The following is a 16,680-nucleotide window of genomic DNA, read 5'->3' as shown; positions in this document are numbered from 1 at the left end:
AGGGCAGGGGGGGGGTCACCCCTCTCCCGAAATGTTCGTTCCGACTCGCAAAAACGTAACAAAAATGAATATGCTCAAATTTTTGATGCGTTTTTTAAAGTTTTGTTTATAACCCCCCCCCCCCCCCAGAAAAAACCTGAATACGGCCCTGGAAATGACGGACAGTTTTTTACAATGAAGGGGAGAAGAGGTACTCGCACTTATCAATATTCAGATAAAGGCGAATACTTGCAAATTCTGTGATTACATTGCACATGATTACATGTACATAATTAAACATAATAATTACAATTATATTACATGTAATTTTAATTCACATATAAATATATCATGCATATGTTCTAAAACCATTATTTGATAAATATGATTGTGTAATTCTTCACTCAGCTGATTCAAACAATCTTATTTCATTTCACTGTCATTGGTACTTTAATTTTGGATTTTCATTGTAGGTTGAGGATGAGGACCCTGTGCCAGAAATAACTAAACGCCATTTTGAAGAAGCTATGAAGTTCGCTCGTCGTTCTGTCTCTGATGCTGACATCAGAAAATATGAAATGTTTAGTCAGACTTTACAACAATCTCGAGGCATAGGAACTAACTTCAGGTAAACTTTTCGTAATGTTTTGACATAACTTTTGAATCTTTTTTAGGCTCTAGTATATTCACTTTTTTATTTTGTAAGCAACAAATTGGTTTCCTCGATTTTAGTTTAAGTAAATGCCTTGGAATCATGGCTTGACTTTCAATCAAACTCAATTAATTCTTGTTAGTGATTAAATAAAAAAACAAGTTTTTTAAACTGAAAGTAAGGAGCGACATTAAAACTTAAAACAAACAGAAATTATTCCGTATATGAAAGGGGCTGTCCCCTCCTCAACGCCTCGCTCTTTACGTTAAAGTTTTTTATTGTTTTAAAAAATAAAGTTATGAGACAGTCAAAGTTTACCGTAAAGAGCGAGGCGTTGAGGAGGGGACAGCCCCTGTCATATACGGACTAATTTCTGTTCGTTTTAAGTTTTAATGTCGCTCCTTACTTTCAGTTTAAAAAACTTGTTTTTTTTATTTAATTTCTGATCCTTTTTTAGTTAATGCAGCTTTTATTTTGGCTCGCCGTCATTGAATAAGTAAACAAAATTTGCATAAAAATTTTACTTTTCTTTTGCTAAATGACTGTCTCTAAATTTGGTTGTGACGTAATTTACAAATTAACTTACGTAACGAACTTCTATATTTGTATATTTTTATTCTGGCAAAAAATACAAGGTTGCAGGTTTTTGCAGATATGAGCTTGAAACCTATGTTATAGGGTTTTCTGATACGCTGAATCTGACGGTGTGATTTTCATTGAAAATTCTTTCACTTTTAGGGGATGTTTCCCCCTCTTTAAAAAATCAGGTGAGTTTTCTGAGGCTCGTAGCCCTTGATGAGTAATACTAAAATTAATAAAATTTATATATTTAGAATCAGCATTATAAGCACATTCTTTTTATGCATTTATTCAAATCAAAATTCCGTTTTTAAAATTTTCGCTTACTATTGAGCCGTCTCGCTTGTTTTTTTTTTTATTGTTTTTTTTTTATTACGTATATGTTATTAAGTATATTATGGGGTTGTCCCCGTAGTGAATAACACGCTCTTTAAGTTAAAAGTTAAAAAAAATTAATTCACAAACCCCTGAATCACAAAGGCCGTTTAATTAGAATAGATAGCTCTTTTGAAAGCACGAAAAAAAAAACTGTAGCGCAAAGAGCGAGGTATTGACTTGGGGGAGAACCCCCTCATATACGGAATAATTTCTGTTCGTTTTAAGTTCTAATGTAGCTTCTTACTTTCAGTTGAAAGTACTTGTTTTTTTTTAATTTAATTTCTGATCGTTTTTTAAATAGTGCTTGGAAATCCGGCGCCCCCTTCATAGAAATGTCCCTTACCCCAAAGAAACATCCACCACGGAAAGATTCTCCCGAGCAACCCCCTCCTCCAGCCCCGTCCCCCCCCCACCAGAAAAAAATTCTTCCTGAAAATGTCTGTATACTTCCCAATAACCAATACAATATGTAAGCAATGGGCAAAGTTCATATCTTGCAGCCCTTCCCCTGGGAACTGTGGGGGATTAAGTCATCGTAAAAGACATATTTATTAGGTTTTTGACTATGCTAAACACAATGGCTATCTCAAAATTTTAATTGGGTGACTTTGAGAAAAAAATGAGCGTGGGAGGGGGCCTAGTTGCCCTCCATTTTCTTTGGTCACTTAAAAAGGGCACTAGAACTTTTAGTTTCTGTTCCAATGAGCCCTCTTACGATATTCTAGGACCACTGGGTCAATACGATTACCCCTGGGGAAAAAAAAAAAAACAAAAAAACACGCACCCGTGATCTTTCTTCTGGCAAAAAATGTAAAATTCCACATTTTTGTAGATAGGATCTTGAAACCTCTGCAGTAGAGTTATCTGATACGCTGAATATGATGGTGTGAATTTCATTAAGGTTCTATATTTTTTAGGGGGTCTTTCCCCCTTTTTTCGAAAATCAGCCAAATTTTCTCAGGCGCTTAACTTTTAATGGGTAAGATAAAACTTAATGAAATTTATATGTTTGAAATCAGAATTAAAATCTGATTCTTTTGATGTATCTATTGGTACCAAAATTCCGTTTTTTAGAGTTTCGGTTACCATTGAGCCGGGTCGCTCCTTACTTACAGTTCGTTACCACGAACTGTTTGACTTCACTTTGAACGTCGACGTCGATTTTTTCGACGTCGATTTTTTTCGTTTGACGTCGTTTTTTTCGTCACTTTGAAGAAGTAATGAGTTTATTCGATAGCTTTTTCGAATTTCTGGTGGTGATAAGGAAATAGGAAATGCCTAGTCAGACTCTTGTAATAATCCACAGGCATTGGAACTAACTTCAGGTGAAATTTTTTCACTTTGATGTTTTCTCTTCTTTCCTGATTGCTCTCTGAACTAAAGGAATCAATCAATTATTTTGAGTTTAATTTGCTGCTGCTTAGCATTTGATTTTTTCCCCTTTAGTTTTGAGCTAAAAAGGAAGAGTAAAATGAATTTTCTCCATCCTAAATTTTAGTTTTAAGCAAAAAAAGAGGAAATCAAATGGATTTTCTCTGTTCTAAATTAATTAATTTCTAAAGAAGAAAAAATTTGAATGTTCCCCATCCTAAATTTTTTTTTTCAGCTAAAAAACAAGAAGTTAAATGAATTTTCTGCATCCTAAATTATAGTTCCCAGCTAAAAAAGAAGAGATCAAGTGAATTTTTTTCGTCCTAAATTTTAGTTTTAAGCCATATAAGGACAAACAAATAAATTTTCTCCATCCTAAATCTTAATTTTCAACCAAAAATATTATGAGAAATTAAATTAATTTTCTCGATTATAAATTTTGGTTTTCAGCTAAAAAAAGAAGAAATTACATAAGTTTTCTCCATCCTAAGTTTTAGTTTTCGGCTTAAAAAGAAGAAATCAAGTAAATTTTATCTATCTTAAATTTTAGTTTTAAGCGAAAAAAGAAGAATAAAAGGAATTTTTTCGATCCTAAATTTTAGTGTTAAGCTAAAAATGAAGAAATGAAATGAAGTATCTGCTACTACTACTAACAACTGACTGAAGTTCCAAGCTACCTGAGCCCAACATAGACACGCTCCTACACACGCTCCTACACATGCAACTACACACGCAACACGCAACTACACACGCTCCTTTCCTATTCCAATCTATTCAAAGCCTCTCTCTTTACATCCTCCCAAAAAGTTCCCATTTCCCTTAAATCTTTCCTAGCGACATCCTTCTACCCCATTTAGGGACGACCCACTTTTCGTTTGGCCCTAGACGGTTGGCTGACAAGGACAATCTTTGGGAACCTGTCATCCTTCGTCTGCAGAACATAACCTAGCCATCTCATTCTTTCTGTCATTATAGCCAAGGAGTTTGAAATACGGTCAGTCAGCCGGGTACCCAGAACAATCCGTAGGCAATTTCTCTGGAAAACATCTAGCAAATCTTCATCCGCTTTTGGATTGCCCATGCTTCAGAGCCATACTTGACCACTGCCATCATTGTAGCTTCCAATATTCTAATCTTGGTTCGCAGACTTGTTTTCCTGTTCTTCCAAACTTTTATCAACTGGGGAAAACGCCCTAGGCTTTGGCTACTCAACTTTTAACATCTTCACTGCACCCACTGTCTTTACTAATGGTATTACCTTGGTAAGTGAAGCCAGCCACCTGATGGATCCTTTCGTTACCCAGCATCACCTTTTCACCTTCACTTATTCCTAGTCTTAGGGACTTGGAATTCCTTGACATTAATTTCCAAACGTGTGTTTGCACCTTGAACTCGCAAAACCTCTAAAATTCCATTCATTTGCTAACATTTTCAGGTAGGATGCTTAAATCATCAGCATAATCTAAGTCTAGGAGAGTTTTATTTCCCCATTTTGTTCCGTGTTCTCCCATTGCCTATACCGTGTTCCTTAGAACAGAGTCCATCAAAATGATCCATATAAAGGGGGATAGAACACAACCCTGCTTAACTCTTGATTTAATGCAAAACCAGCTTCTAGCCTCATTTCCTACCTTAACCGCAGCAGTGTTATTCTCGTACATAACACTAATCACTTTAGTGTATTTTTCTGGTATATCATACAAGGATAAGACCTTCGCTAAAGCTCTTCTGTCAGTTGAATCGAATGCTTGCTCATAATCTGTAAAACTGAGGATTAAAGGGGTTTGATGACTCGACACTACTCAATAATTAATCTAAGAATGAAAATTTGATCGACGCATCCTCTACCCTTCCTGAAACAACAATGTTCTTCTATTAAAATTGTATGCAATTAAATGAATATTCTCCGTCCCAAATTTTAGTTTTCGGTGTAAAGAGGAAACTAAATGAATATTTCTCGATTCTACATCTTAGTTTTCAGCAAAAAAAAGAAGAAACTTAATGAATTTTCTTCATCCGAAAGTTCAGTTCTCTACTAAAAAAAAAAAGTAGAAATCAAGTGAAGTTTCTCCATCCTAAATTTTAATTGTGAGTGGAAAAAAAGAATAAAATGAATTTTCTCCATCAAAAATTTTTTGTTTTCAGCTTAAAAAGAAGAAACTAAATGAATTTTCTCCGTTCTTAATTTTAGTTTTCAGCTGAAAAAAAGAAAAAATTAAATGTTAGTTCTCTGGTGTGCTAAATAATTGTGTGAAATATTCGTGTGGTTCTCAATTACACATGTTGTGAAACTTTACTATAAGGTAATTACCATTCGTTATTTCATATTTTAGACAAAAAATTATCAGATACAATATCGCGCTTTATAGCAAGGGATGTCATTATCCTCGTCTTTATCCTCGGCAGACGTCGTATACCACCAAAAGGTTGTGGTCCCAGAAGGCCACATATTGCTAGGGAGTCATTATAAAGACTCTTCTTTTTGGAGAACTGTTTTATTTCCAACAAAAATAAATCAAACTTTAAAAATGAAAAAAAAAACTTAACACCTAACACTCAAAAACATCGGTACTGTAGGGGAGAAAATGTTTGCTGTCACATGTATCTTAAATTCATTTAGCATGCCATTACCAAACAGGTGAGCAATTATAGCATGAAACAACTATGTTGTGAGGAAGTAACGGGAAAAAATGAGCTTTGAACAAGAAACAGAAAAGAAGACATTTAGCAATTACCCATATGTAATTAATTGTAATTTTTATTAATTGTATAATAATTGTAATTTTTGTAACATAATTCATAGCACCAAGTTGCTAAAAATCTCGGGTTTGTTTTGCTACTATTCAGTTTTCAACCCATTTGTATTATTCTATTCAGTTCTATACCCAATTTATAGTACCCTTTTGCCCCCCCCCCCACCACGCCCCTCATTTTCCATAACAAACATCCAAACAAAGTGTTTGTTGAACGTTCTTTTCAAGAAATTAAGAGGTGGGTTTTTGGGGATAGGCCTATTCCAAGTGGGAGTGCATCGTCACGCTTTAATTCAAATACTCAGTGCGGTATGTCTTGTATCTAATCTGACCGTATCATGTTTCTGCCTGTTTGCCATATTGGCTATCAATAAATCGTGGGGGATGTGTTGTACAATTACTTGTAAAAATTGCCCCTGAAGCCACATGAAATCTCTCCCTTGGAGGCTTTACGGGTAGATATTATACTCATAGAATAGGTTGAGTAACTATGCATGGTAAGGCTTTTTTTGAAGGAAGTATTTGGTGTTGAAGCTGAATCACAAAATTTACTTTAATTTTTAGTAACACAGCCACCGTGAATAGTGAAAGATTGCTTTTTTCCAATTGGAAATCTAGAGGATCAAATTCCGTGATTTTGAAAGATAGTTTGAGTGTGGAGGAACGAAAGTCAAAACCAGCATAAAAAATTTCAGTATATTTACTGTCTTGATAACTTAACAAATTGTTACATCACCAATTTATGTTTTTTTCTATCTGATATTTTGAAGAACCTCCTCCTGCCCGGAAAGAACTTGATAATTTTGGACTGTAGTATGTCTATTGATTTTGTCCTTTTTGCCCCAAGATCAAATCCATGTCCACTTAAGCTTTTATTAGTGTAGCTTTCAGCATAATCTTTATAATTCTAAACTACGATTGGCTTGATACGATTTAATATGTAGAAATAAAGATACGATCGATATGTAGATGGCATCATCATAGTTTATGCCCATGTATAGGTTCAGAAGAAAATATTGGAAAATCGTCAATTTGCTCAAATTTTAGGCGTTTTGTCGTTAGTTTCAAAAGTAACTACTAGATTTTTTTTAATAAGTGAAATTTGACACAAAGGGAAATAGAGCAAATCTTCCATTGACGAATTATTGAATTTACTTTTTTGTTTTGGTTTATTTACACAACGGGAAATGTTATATTTTATTTAGTCAGTTTTTTTCTTATCAACTATTAACAAAAAACTTTACAAACACACACGCCCTCCAAATCCCACAGCATAATATGGAGGAAGGATGATCAAACAAGTCAACATAAAATAATAATAATTAGGGCTTGCAAGAGGGCCGTGCAAGCCCTCTGCATCACTTTGCCGCCGATGCCACGAGACACTCAGCCATCCCAAAACACGAAGACCCAACACAAGCCTCCCTTTCCCTACAGAAGGATCTTTATAAAATCGAAAAGTGGCCTGATACATGGATGATCAACTTTAATTCATCGAAAACAAAGGAGATTCTTATTACCCGATCATCCCAGTGAACACCCATCTTGAACATCCCAGTTTCATTTTCAAAAAATGAAACCTTAAAGAGAGTCAACGAGCTTCGTCTACTGAGGATTCATTTCTCCGCTGATCTTTCTTGGAATAACCACCTTGATCGGGTGAGAACCTCCTGCGCAAGAAATCTCGGAGTTACTCATCGCTGCATCCTTCTTCCATCCAGCTCGATTATCCCACTTTACAAATCCTGCATCAAATCCCAGCTGAATATGGATACCCGCTATATGCTGGTGCCCTGAAAACGCTGTTGGCAACACTCCAGAAAATCCAGAATAGGGTAAACAGGGCGGGCTGTGCCTCTACACATGACTCGCTCCAGCTTCTAAATGAAAGGTTTGATGTAGCGTGGATGGCTGTTTTCTACAAGTACATGAATTCGCCTCCCTCAGACCAGCTTTCTCGCATTGTTCCCCCCTTTGTCCAACCGACAAGGCATACGCGAAGGCACACAGCTCGGTCCAATCGTCTAAAGAAGGACACGGCAAGAACTGAGTACTTGAGGAAGAGGTTCATCTGGCTTTGCACTTCTATCTGGAACGATCTTCCTGGGGATATTATTCCTACAAATCCCTCTGCCGATTCCTTCAAAAGAAGGTTCAACAGACATTTGAAACCTCGAGGTTTCGGAACAATGTAAATGAATAGAAGAATATCAGATACTTTTAAGTATCTGGTGCCGTGAATATAGGAATAAAAAAAAAAAACTTAGCCTCAGAAGGGACTAAAAAACGAACCTAACTACAAAATCATGTACACTGCTACCACGAACTTAACACTCAATACTCAACTCCTATAGAATCACGTATTGCAGCCTTTTCATTTTAATTCCGGTGTTAAGTATGTTTAGCCTTCAGGTAAGGCTCTAAGATACCCAATTGGTTGTATCCATTTTTCTTTGGTTCAGATAATTTAGGATTACGCTTGACTCTGAAAAAATAATTAGTTTCAAAAAATCACAATAACATGAAAAATTTGTCGGACATTTTTTTTTTTTATCTGATATCAAGTACATTCAGACTAAAACGTTTCCTTTTTGGATTTTTTCAATTCTTTACCATCTGTATGGCTCATTTATATTTCGAATTGATTCTTTTCCTTTTCTTCTGGATTCTTTTTGGGATTTTATTGTCAATTTAATTCCTATTAATTCCCTGTTAAATTGTTGCATTTTATTTCCAAGGTTTCCTGCTGCTGGCGGAGCAGGTGCGGGACAGCCAACGGGTTCCTCTGGTCAGGGCAACTTTGAAGAAAACGGAGATGGAGACCTGTATGATTGAAGTCTTTTTATTTATGATGCTTGAGTTTTTTCTCTTCTTTTTAGTATTTTTCTGCGGGAGCGATTTTTCAGTTCGTTGATAATTATAAGTCATCCTCCAATAGAGCTTATTAAGTGGATATATTTGTGTTATAGAATGTGCTTAGAATTTCAATTTCTTTTTTGCTTTTGACTTCTTTTTGTCATGAGTCTTTTTTTTCACTTGGTTGTTTGGCAAAAGCTACTTTGAAGTTCGACAAAATCCATTTCTAGTATCCTACTTTTGGCAAATTGGCTCGTTTGGAATCGTTTTCGACGCGAACTAGCCTCTCTTTTTGTCATTACTATTTTTTTAACTCTAGCTTTTGATAACTTTTTTGATAACTTTGATAGCTTTGGCTCGTAGTTTTGAGCCCCCTTATCTTGAAAAACAGCACAACAGTATGCGGATCGAGTCTAACAACATCAAGCGAATAACAAATAAATGGCATTTGTTCTTCTGATTATTTGGTGGCGTAGAGCATACCATTTTCGTTCGCAGTTTCGTAATCTCTACCTTGAGTAGTGTTTCTTCTTCCTTGTCTCATTATTGACGGCGATTTGGGGACTCACTATATTTTCAGAGAAATTGCATCTTCGTCCATTATTTAGAACTGTTCTTCAACGTTCTTGCGTTTGTAGACCAACAAAATGGGAAATGTCCCCTGCGAAACACTTGAAAGTCTAGAAAGTAAAAAGAATGTCGTGTCTCTTTTAAGAGGTTATGATAAGAGGCAAGAGTATCTACCTCTTTAAGACGGAAAGAGTATAATACCTTTACGTGCTAGCACGAAGGAGGCACATCCCTCTGATTATTTGAAGGAGTAAACACCTAAGATAGACAGATTTGACAGGTGGTACACATCCGCCAGGAATTGCCTCCTGGAAATTTCTGGCTGTTTTGGAGACTGTTTTCTCAATACCATTTGTTGAATCCTTCACTAATTCAGGATTATTGTTTTAAAAATCAATGAGAGTGTGTAGGTTTTTCCTCGGTGACAAACCAAAACTTCCAACCCATGTGCTATAGCAAAGTGGCGTTTTGTGGCATCTTGCGCCACCGAATTACAATTTTAACCCATAGGGCAAAGTTGCTATCAATTGAAAATTCTGCTAAAGCCAATCGAATTAAAGTTAACACACCTGGCCATCTTTTCCTAGCTTGGCCATCTCTACACTTGGTCCTTCTATACAAATCCAAGAACTTAGAATAAGGATTACATGCAGGAGGTTTTTTTTACCTATAAAGAAATGAAATATATATATTAAAAAAAAGCCCTGCAAATTTGGCGGGTCTAGCTGAGTCCAAAGTATATTTCTAAAGTAAAATATTTTTTAAGTTCAAGTAATTTTTTACTAATATATATATATATATATATACTACTACTGCTACTAACAACTCATGACAGCATCAAGCCGCTTGAGGCCAAAATAGCTGCGCAAGCTCCTCCTTCACCCTAATCTATTTAAAGAATTCCTCTTTACCCCCTCTCATGAAGTTTCAGTTTCCCTTAAATCCTTCTTTATGACCTCTTTCTACCTAATTCGGATAAGACCTGCTTTTTTTCTAGTCCTTGATGGTTGGCCGAAAAGGGCGATCTTTGGAAAACCGTCATCTCCTTCATCCGTAGAACGTGTCGTAGGATTTACCATGTAAAGAATATCTTGTGTTTAAATACTATTTCACGTTATTTGAATTGTTGAATCCTTCATGTGAAGGTTGAATGAACGCATTGAACATAGTAGCTAAACAAATATTTGCAAATAATTCGGGGCTTTTAATGCCTGCCTCTGAAACATTTTGCATCTATAACAAAGTGATCCAAAATTGGGAAAAAGTAAAATTTGTTTGACATGACAATAATAATGTTATAGTAATAACAACAATCTTAATGTTTCTAAAAGTCCAATGACCATGACAATAAAATATGAAAAATTCGATTCTAACTAAATCGCGCTACATTAGGGAGCTTTCTATCGTACAGTTCAGGTCACTCTTGCGCTAATTTTGCCAATCTTTCCTCCAAGACCTCCATTATAGACAGGCCTGGATTTACCAATAGGCCCAAGTCTAGGGTGCACAATGCCAGGGGCGCAATAAATTATAACTGAGTGATTTTTTTCATATCAAAAACTGGACTGATGCAATTTATGGTCAAAGTGCCAGGTGCACTCTGCTGCCGTGATGCCTATTCACAGAAAAGTGATTTTAAACAGCACAGGAATTCCGTGGCCATTTATAAACTATCAGATGTCTCCCAAGAAAGGCAGCTGACACTTCGGTATCACCTCTCTCATTAATTTTGGCTCATCAGTTGCGTTCTGGCTGTCACTTTTGGCTGTCCAGTGATTCCACTATCCCCGAAATTTTTAGAATTTCCCGGAAAATCTCGTAGAAACGGAGCGGCAAGAACACTTGGGCCTAGAAGGGTCAAAGTTTTAAATCCGGCCCTGAATATAGATACTCTAAATAAAACAATCTTTATGTCTGCGTAATAACGTTATTCAGGAAAAGAGGTTGATTCTGTTCTAACGTTGCTTTATTATTACTTGCGCAAACTCTGCTTTTTGCCGTCGCAAGTGTGCCGCAGAACTTGGCTGGTTCTAGGCTTACCTCGTATGGACAAAAACATGTAACAAAATTACAAAACAGTGTAATTTTGCTAGCCTGAGAAATCGTAGAAATCGTTTCGATTGGTTTAAGATGTTGCATATTGTGCTGCTGCTTCATCTAGTTATTTTCGGTGTTTAATATCTCAGTTCGATTTTGTCGCCTGCGTAGTGGCTGAACGCCTATACTAATTGCCGCAGAGATTCGAAACATCGTGCAAGATTCGAAATAAGCCGGCACTAAGATCAAATTGGAGTAGGGCCAAGGTTCCATCGTGAAAAAATTAAGGTTTAGTTTGTCTTCCGACAACACTGTGCATAAATATAAAATGCAACTAATGATACGGTTTTCAATATCTCTTGGAAAAGTGTAAATAAATCATGGTCGCAGCGAAATAAATAAAACTAGTGACAGAAAACTGCCATTTGAAGCTGATTCAGGGAGGGCTGTATTACTTCGGTTAATCTAAATAAAATTTGATCGCAAAAACAAATTTGTGAAAATTTCGAAAATCAGCCTGAAACCCGTCAAAAGTGACGTCAGATCGAAACAAAAAGTGTACCATTGGAATCATCATGACAGAAACCTTCTAAAGAAGAATTACAGTCACCCGTCTTGAACAATAGGGGAAATCACTTTTTTTTGGATAAAAAGCATTGGCGTTTCTTTATTGTTTTTTTTTCTTTCTTTTTTCAGGGGTGACCGTATCGAATCAGTGATCATAGAATGTTGTAAGAGGGCCCATTTGAAAGGTAATCGTAAAACCTAGTGCCCTTTTTAAGTACCGTCAACCGGGGCGAATTTTACATAGTTTTAGAATTTAAGGCCCTCTAGGAGTTAGCAGGTGATAAAAAAAAATCTAAATCTAGTGCCAAAAGTGCGACTTTTGCTACGAGATGGCAGCCTGAAACGCTTAATATTGCATCTCTAACGATAGCACTTCATTTTTAACGATAATTTCGATTATCAAAGTCACCCGGCTTTGGGGTAACTTTGACACCCAGCTTGGACCCCCAACCTTAAGATGGTCAGATTTGCTGTAAAACTCGTTTATTGGTATCAAATGTATCAAAAGCAATAAAAACATCAGTTATAACAAAAATTTTAGAAAAAAAAAACAACTAAAAAACAGCCTTCAAAACTGAAGAAATCAGTTGCTTCAATAAAAGAATAACCCGAGGAGATCATAAAACCAGACAGATCCACCCCAAAAAACAACTGACTTGAGGTTGTCGAGAGGCTGCCGACCTCAGAAGGCTTTGGCAACACCATTTCTACCAAGCTTGTGTAGACACAGCTTGTTTCGTCTGTCAGCCTAAGCTTGTTGCTCGAAGAAGCCACGCGCTTTGGCAATGTAATTTCCAATTCGATGTTGATTCCAGCGTTTCTATTTTCATCCTCGCTCAGATCAAAGTGTCTGTCAACTCTGGCTACGTATTGTGATGCGGACTTCTTTTCAGCCAAATTGATCACAAAATAGTCCTCCATCGTAGCCTGACCCTATCTGAGAGGGTCTTCTGCAGGTCCCATGCTAATATCAGAGTCCGAACCGTCATCGAACTGAGGATCCTCTGGTAATTTGTCAGAACTGACATCATTTTGAACAAACTGTGGGAATTTTCTGTTCAAAATCTTCGACTTCTTACTTCTGGCACTTTGATTTTCGTCAGGAACAGTGTCATCTGAGCCAAAGCTGCCGTTGTCTCTGGCACTAGTCGTCTGCTCACCTTTCTTTTTTTCACTCCCCATGGCTATGGCATTTATAAAGTCTTTAGACGAGATACTTTTTCCTGGTGTAATTTCCTATCTTCGACGCCGACGCTGTGGAGCGATATCATCTTTCCCATAGCGCATACGCGCAAGCACCTCTGTAACTGCTTGTCAGACAGTTTCGACAGCATCGCTTGTAGTTGAGTCTTCCTTTGGTGTTTTTGCAATGACGGCATCTTTGTTTATGGGAAACACTGAACAAGCCTTGAATCCGTTCTTATAATCTCTGTAGATGTTTCCCCCATCTCATCCCATAGTCAAGTGATTAGGGTCTGAAAGTGTTCTTTGGAAACTGTGGACTTGTTTGGATAGCGTGTCTTATTTTCTGTAAGGACCTTTCGCCATACACGTTTCATTTGGATAGCTGTCAAAGTCACTTCCAAAATACCCTTTCTCCAAGGGGTGACTTTGACAACTCACCCATCTCCTTCCGTTTTAAGGTAAATCTCTAAATACTTACTGGGCGGCTTTCTAATCACATTTACAAGCCTACTAATGCCTCACAACAAAAAAACAGTCACCTGTTCTTTTGTGGTCAGACACCCCTAAACACATATATTTTCAGTACCCCTAAACATAACGAAAAGTACTTACTTTACACAACCTGTTCACAAACAAAACACTCTTTACTTGATGGAAGACATTTCCACGCTGTCTGACGAAGATAATCTAAAGAGCCATCTAGAATTTTCTCTGATTTTTTCGTCACACCACTTGTGGTCAAAGGAAACATTTTTCTATGGTTGTGTCAATGTCACCCCTGATTATCAATCTCACCCCGGTTGACGGTAACAACAGAGATCGTGCATTAGCAAATTTTATGGTAAAATGCATGAATTCTTGCACAAAGAGATTCAAGATGCGGGAAAACCCAAATTCTAACATCGGCGATCGATTATTCATCGTCTAAAATCCTTTTTCGGAGGTATTGAGCCATAACAAAGCGGCGTTTCTGCTATTTTATGCAACAAAACATCAATTTTTGCTTAAAGAGGGTGAAAATGTCGAGGAAAGCAAATTCTAATATAGCCAATCGATTTATAATGGCCTAAAACCCTATTAAGGAGGTTTTGACCCCCCCCCCCCCATCTTGAAAAATGGTTCTAAAGTATAACGTGAATGGTGCAGTAACTGCCAAGGTTTTTGCCGTTTTTTGCCACAAAACATCAACTTTTGCCAAAAGAGGGTCAAAAGTCCGGGAAATATAAACTCAAAAATAGCCCGTCTATTTTTTATGGTTTAAGACCCCAAATAAAAAGTTATGTCCCCCCTCACCTTGTAAAACGGCTCTACAGTAGGCAGACCGAGGTTATCAGTATGATGTGAACGCTGCAGTGGGTTCCGTTTTTATTCATAAATCGTCAGCCGATAATGTCATGAATGCTGCAGTGATTACCAGGGTTTTCGATCAATCGTCAACAGATGGTGATCTTCTTCAGTAACGAAAGGGATCATGCTACAGCAGAGAGGTGTTTTCTGCCATTTTGTGCCGAAACGTCAATTTTCCCCACGAGAAGGTCAGAATGCCGGAAATGACCCGGCCGTTCTACAAGATCCAATTATTTGTCTTAGTTTAAATTCTCAACTGGAGGTTTTGAGCCACCCATCTTGAAAAAACGAGGAAAATCGTTTTTTCATGGTTGTTAGGCATCTCATTACTTTTTTTCTGCCAGAACAAACAAGCTACCGCAAGATCGTAGATATATATTTAATAGCTCATTTGAAACATACTGCCTCTGTACGTGCCTTTCATAAATATGTCTTAATAACACCGTCCCAAAGTGCCATAATTATGGCACCAAAAACGGCATTTTTTGGTGTCATTTCAAGGGTGGGAAACAAAGAGTATAATTCTACTCTTTATGGTCGAAAAAATGTTAACAGAGGTTTACCATCCCCCCCTAGCCCCCTTAGCAGGCAAAAGCTAAAAAAAACGTGTATTGATGAAAAAAAACTGCCCAATGAAATAATGCCCTTTACTTATTTTAAGTCCGTCGATTTTTTACGGTCTAAGACCCTATTTAGGAAGTTTTGAGCACCCGCATCTTGAAAAACTGATCTACAGTATGCAGATCGAGACTTACATCAAAATAATTAATTTTGTTTATGTGCAAATTCTCATAGACGCAGTAAATGGCTATCTCTAAAACGTTGCACAAAATGGCTATCTCTAAACTTTGATTGAATGTGTTTGGGGAAATGGTGGGCGTGAGAGGGGGGTCAATTACTCTCCACTTACTTTCGACTATTAAAAGGGCAATTTCAATTTCCAATCAAATGAGTCCTTTTTGAAATTTCTACAACAACTTTCTATATAAACCTTATATGCCCCCATGGCATAACTTACAACCCTTGCACTGAGGGCTCTGATGGGGTTAGCATCCTAAAAGACCTAATTTCCAGAACTTTGGACTACGTTGAACAAAATGAATATCTCAAAATTTTGATTGGATGTGATTGGGGAAATGGTGGGCGTGAGAGGGGGGTTATTTGCCCTTCAATCTCTTTCGACTATTAAAAGGACACTAGCCCTTTCAATTTCCAATCGAATAAGCCCTTTTTGATGTTTTTAAAACATCGCTTTCTATAAAAACCTTACATGCTCCCAAGGCATAACTTACAACCCTTGCCCTGAGGGTTGTGGGGGGAATGGGCTGTCATCCATAAAGACCTAATTTCCAAAACTTTCATCTGTCTTGAATAAAATGGCTATCTAAAAATTTTGATTGGATGTGTTTGGGGAAAAGGTGGGTAAGAGAGAGGGGTTAGTTGCCCTTAAATCACTTTTGACTATTAAAAAGGGAACTAGCCTTTTGAATTTCCAATCGAATGAGCCCTTTTTCAAGTTTATACGACAAAGATTTCAATAAAAACCTTATATGCCCCCAGGGCATAACTTATAACCCTTGCCCTGAGGACTGTGTGGGGAGTGTCCTGCTCAAGGGTATAATTTCCTGAGCTTTAAACTGCGTCGAACAAAATGGCTATCTGAAAATGTTGATTGGATAAATTTGGGGAAATAATGGGCGTGGAAGGGGTGTTAGTTGCCTTCCAATCACTTTAGACCATTAAAAACGGCACTAGCCATTTCAATTTCCAATCGAATGAACCCTTTTTGAAGTTTCTACGACGACGCGTTCTATAAAAACCTTATATGCCCCCAGGGCATAACTTACAACCCTTGCCCTGAGGGCTGTGGGGAGGTTTCCTCCTCAAAACCATAATTTCTATCCGGAAATCCAAAACACTGAACAAAATGGATATCTAAAAATTTTTTGGGGAAAGGTGGGCGAGAGAGGGGGGCTAGTTGCCCTCAAATCACTTTCGATTATTAAAAAGGGCACTAGACCTTTGAATTTCCAATTGAATGAGCCCCTTTTAAAGTTTCTACGACAACGATTTCAATAAAAACTTATATGCCCCCAGGGCATAACTTATAACCCTTTTCCTGAAGACTGTGGGGGGAGTTTCCTGCTCAAAGGTATAATTTCCTGAACTTTAACTGTGTGCAACAAAATGGCTATCTCAAAATTTTGATTGGATGTGTTTGGGGAAAAGGTGGGCGAGAGAGGGGGGCTAGGTGCCTTCAAATCCCTTTCGACTATTAAAAATGGCACTAGACCTTTTAATTTCCAATCGAATGAGCCCTTTTTGAAGTTTCTACTAAAAAGATTTCAATAAAAACTTATATGCCCCCAGGGCATAACTTATAACCCTTGCCCTGAAGACTGTGGG

At 37.2% G+C, this 16,680-nt stretch overlaps 1 protein-coding gene across 1 annotated transcript in view; it reads left to right on the top strand.

Annotated features, from left to right (window-relative positions):
* LOC148944087 (transitional endoplasmic reticulum ATPase-like) overlaps positions 1-8,665 on the top strand; it is a 138,152-nt gene extending 129,487 nt beyond the window's left edge. The window contains exons 13-14 of the mRNA XM_089100497.1: positions 453-607; positions 8,451-8,665. Of these exons, the coding sequence (XP_088956623.1) occupies positions 453-607; positions 8,451-8,547 (252 nt within the window). The 3' untranslated portion in view covers positions 8,548-8,665. The remainder of the gene's footprint in view (positions 1-452; positions 608-8,450) is intronic.
* The last annotated feature ends 8,015 nt before the right edge of the window (positions 8,666-16,680 follow it).

The sequence above is a fragment of the Artemia sp. Qi Xiang Cuo genome, chromosome 14 (assembly GCF_049724085.1).
Source record: "Artemia sp. Qi Xiang Cuo chromosome 14, ASM4972408v1, whole genome shotgun sequence".
In the NCBI taxonomy this organism is placed as follows: Eukaryota; Metazoa; Arthropoda; class Branchiopoda; order Anostraca; family Artemiidae; genus Artemia; species Artemia sp. Qi Xiang Cuo.
Note: the sequence above shows the minus strand (reverse complement) of the source record. Positions and strands in the feature narration are given on the sequence as shown.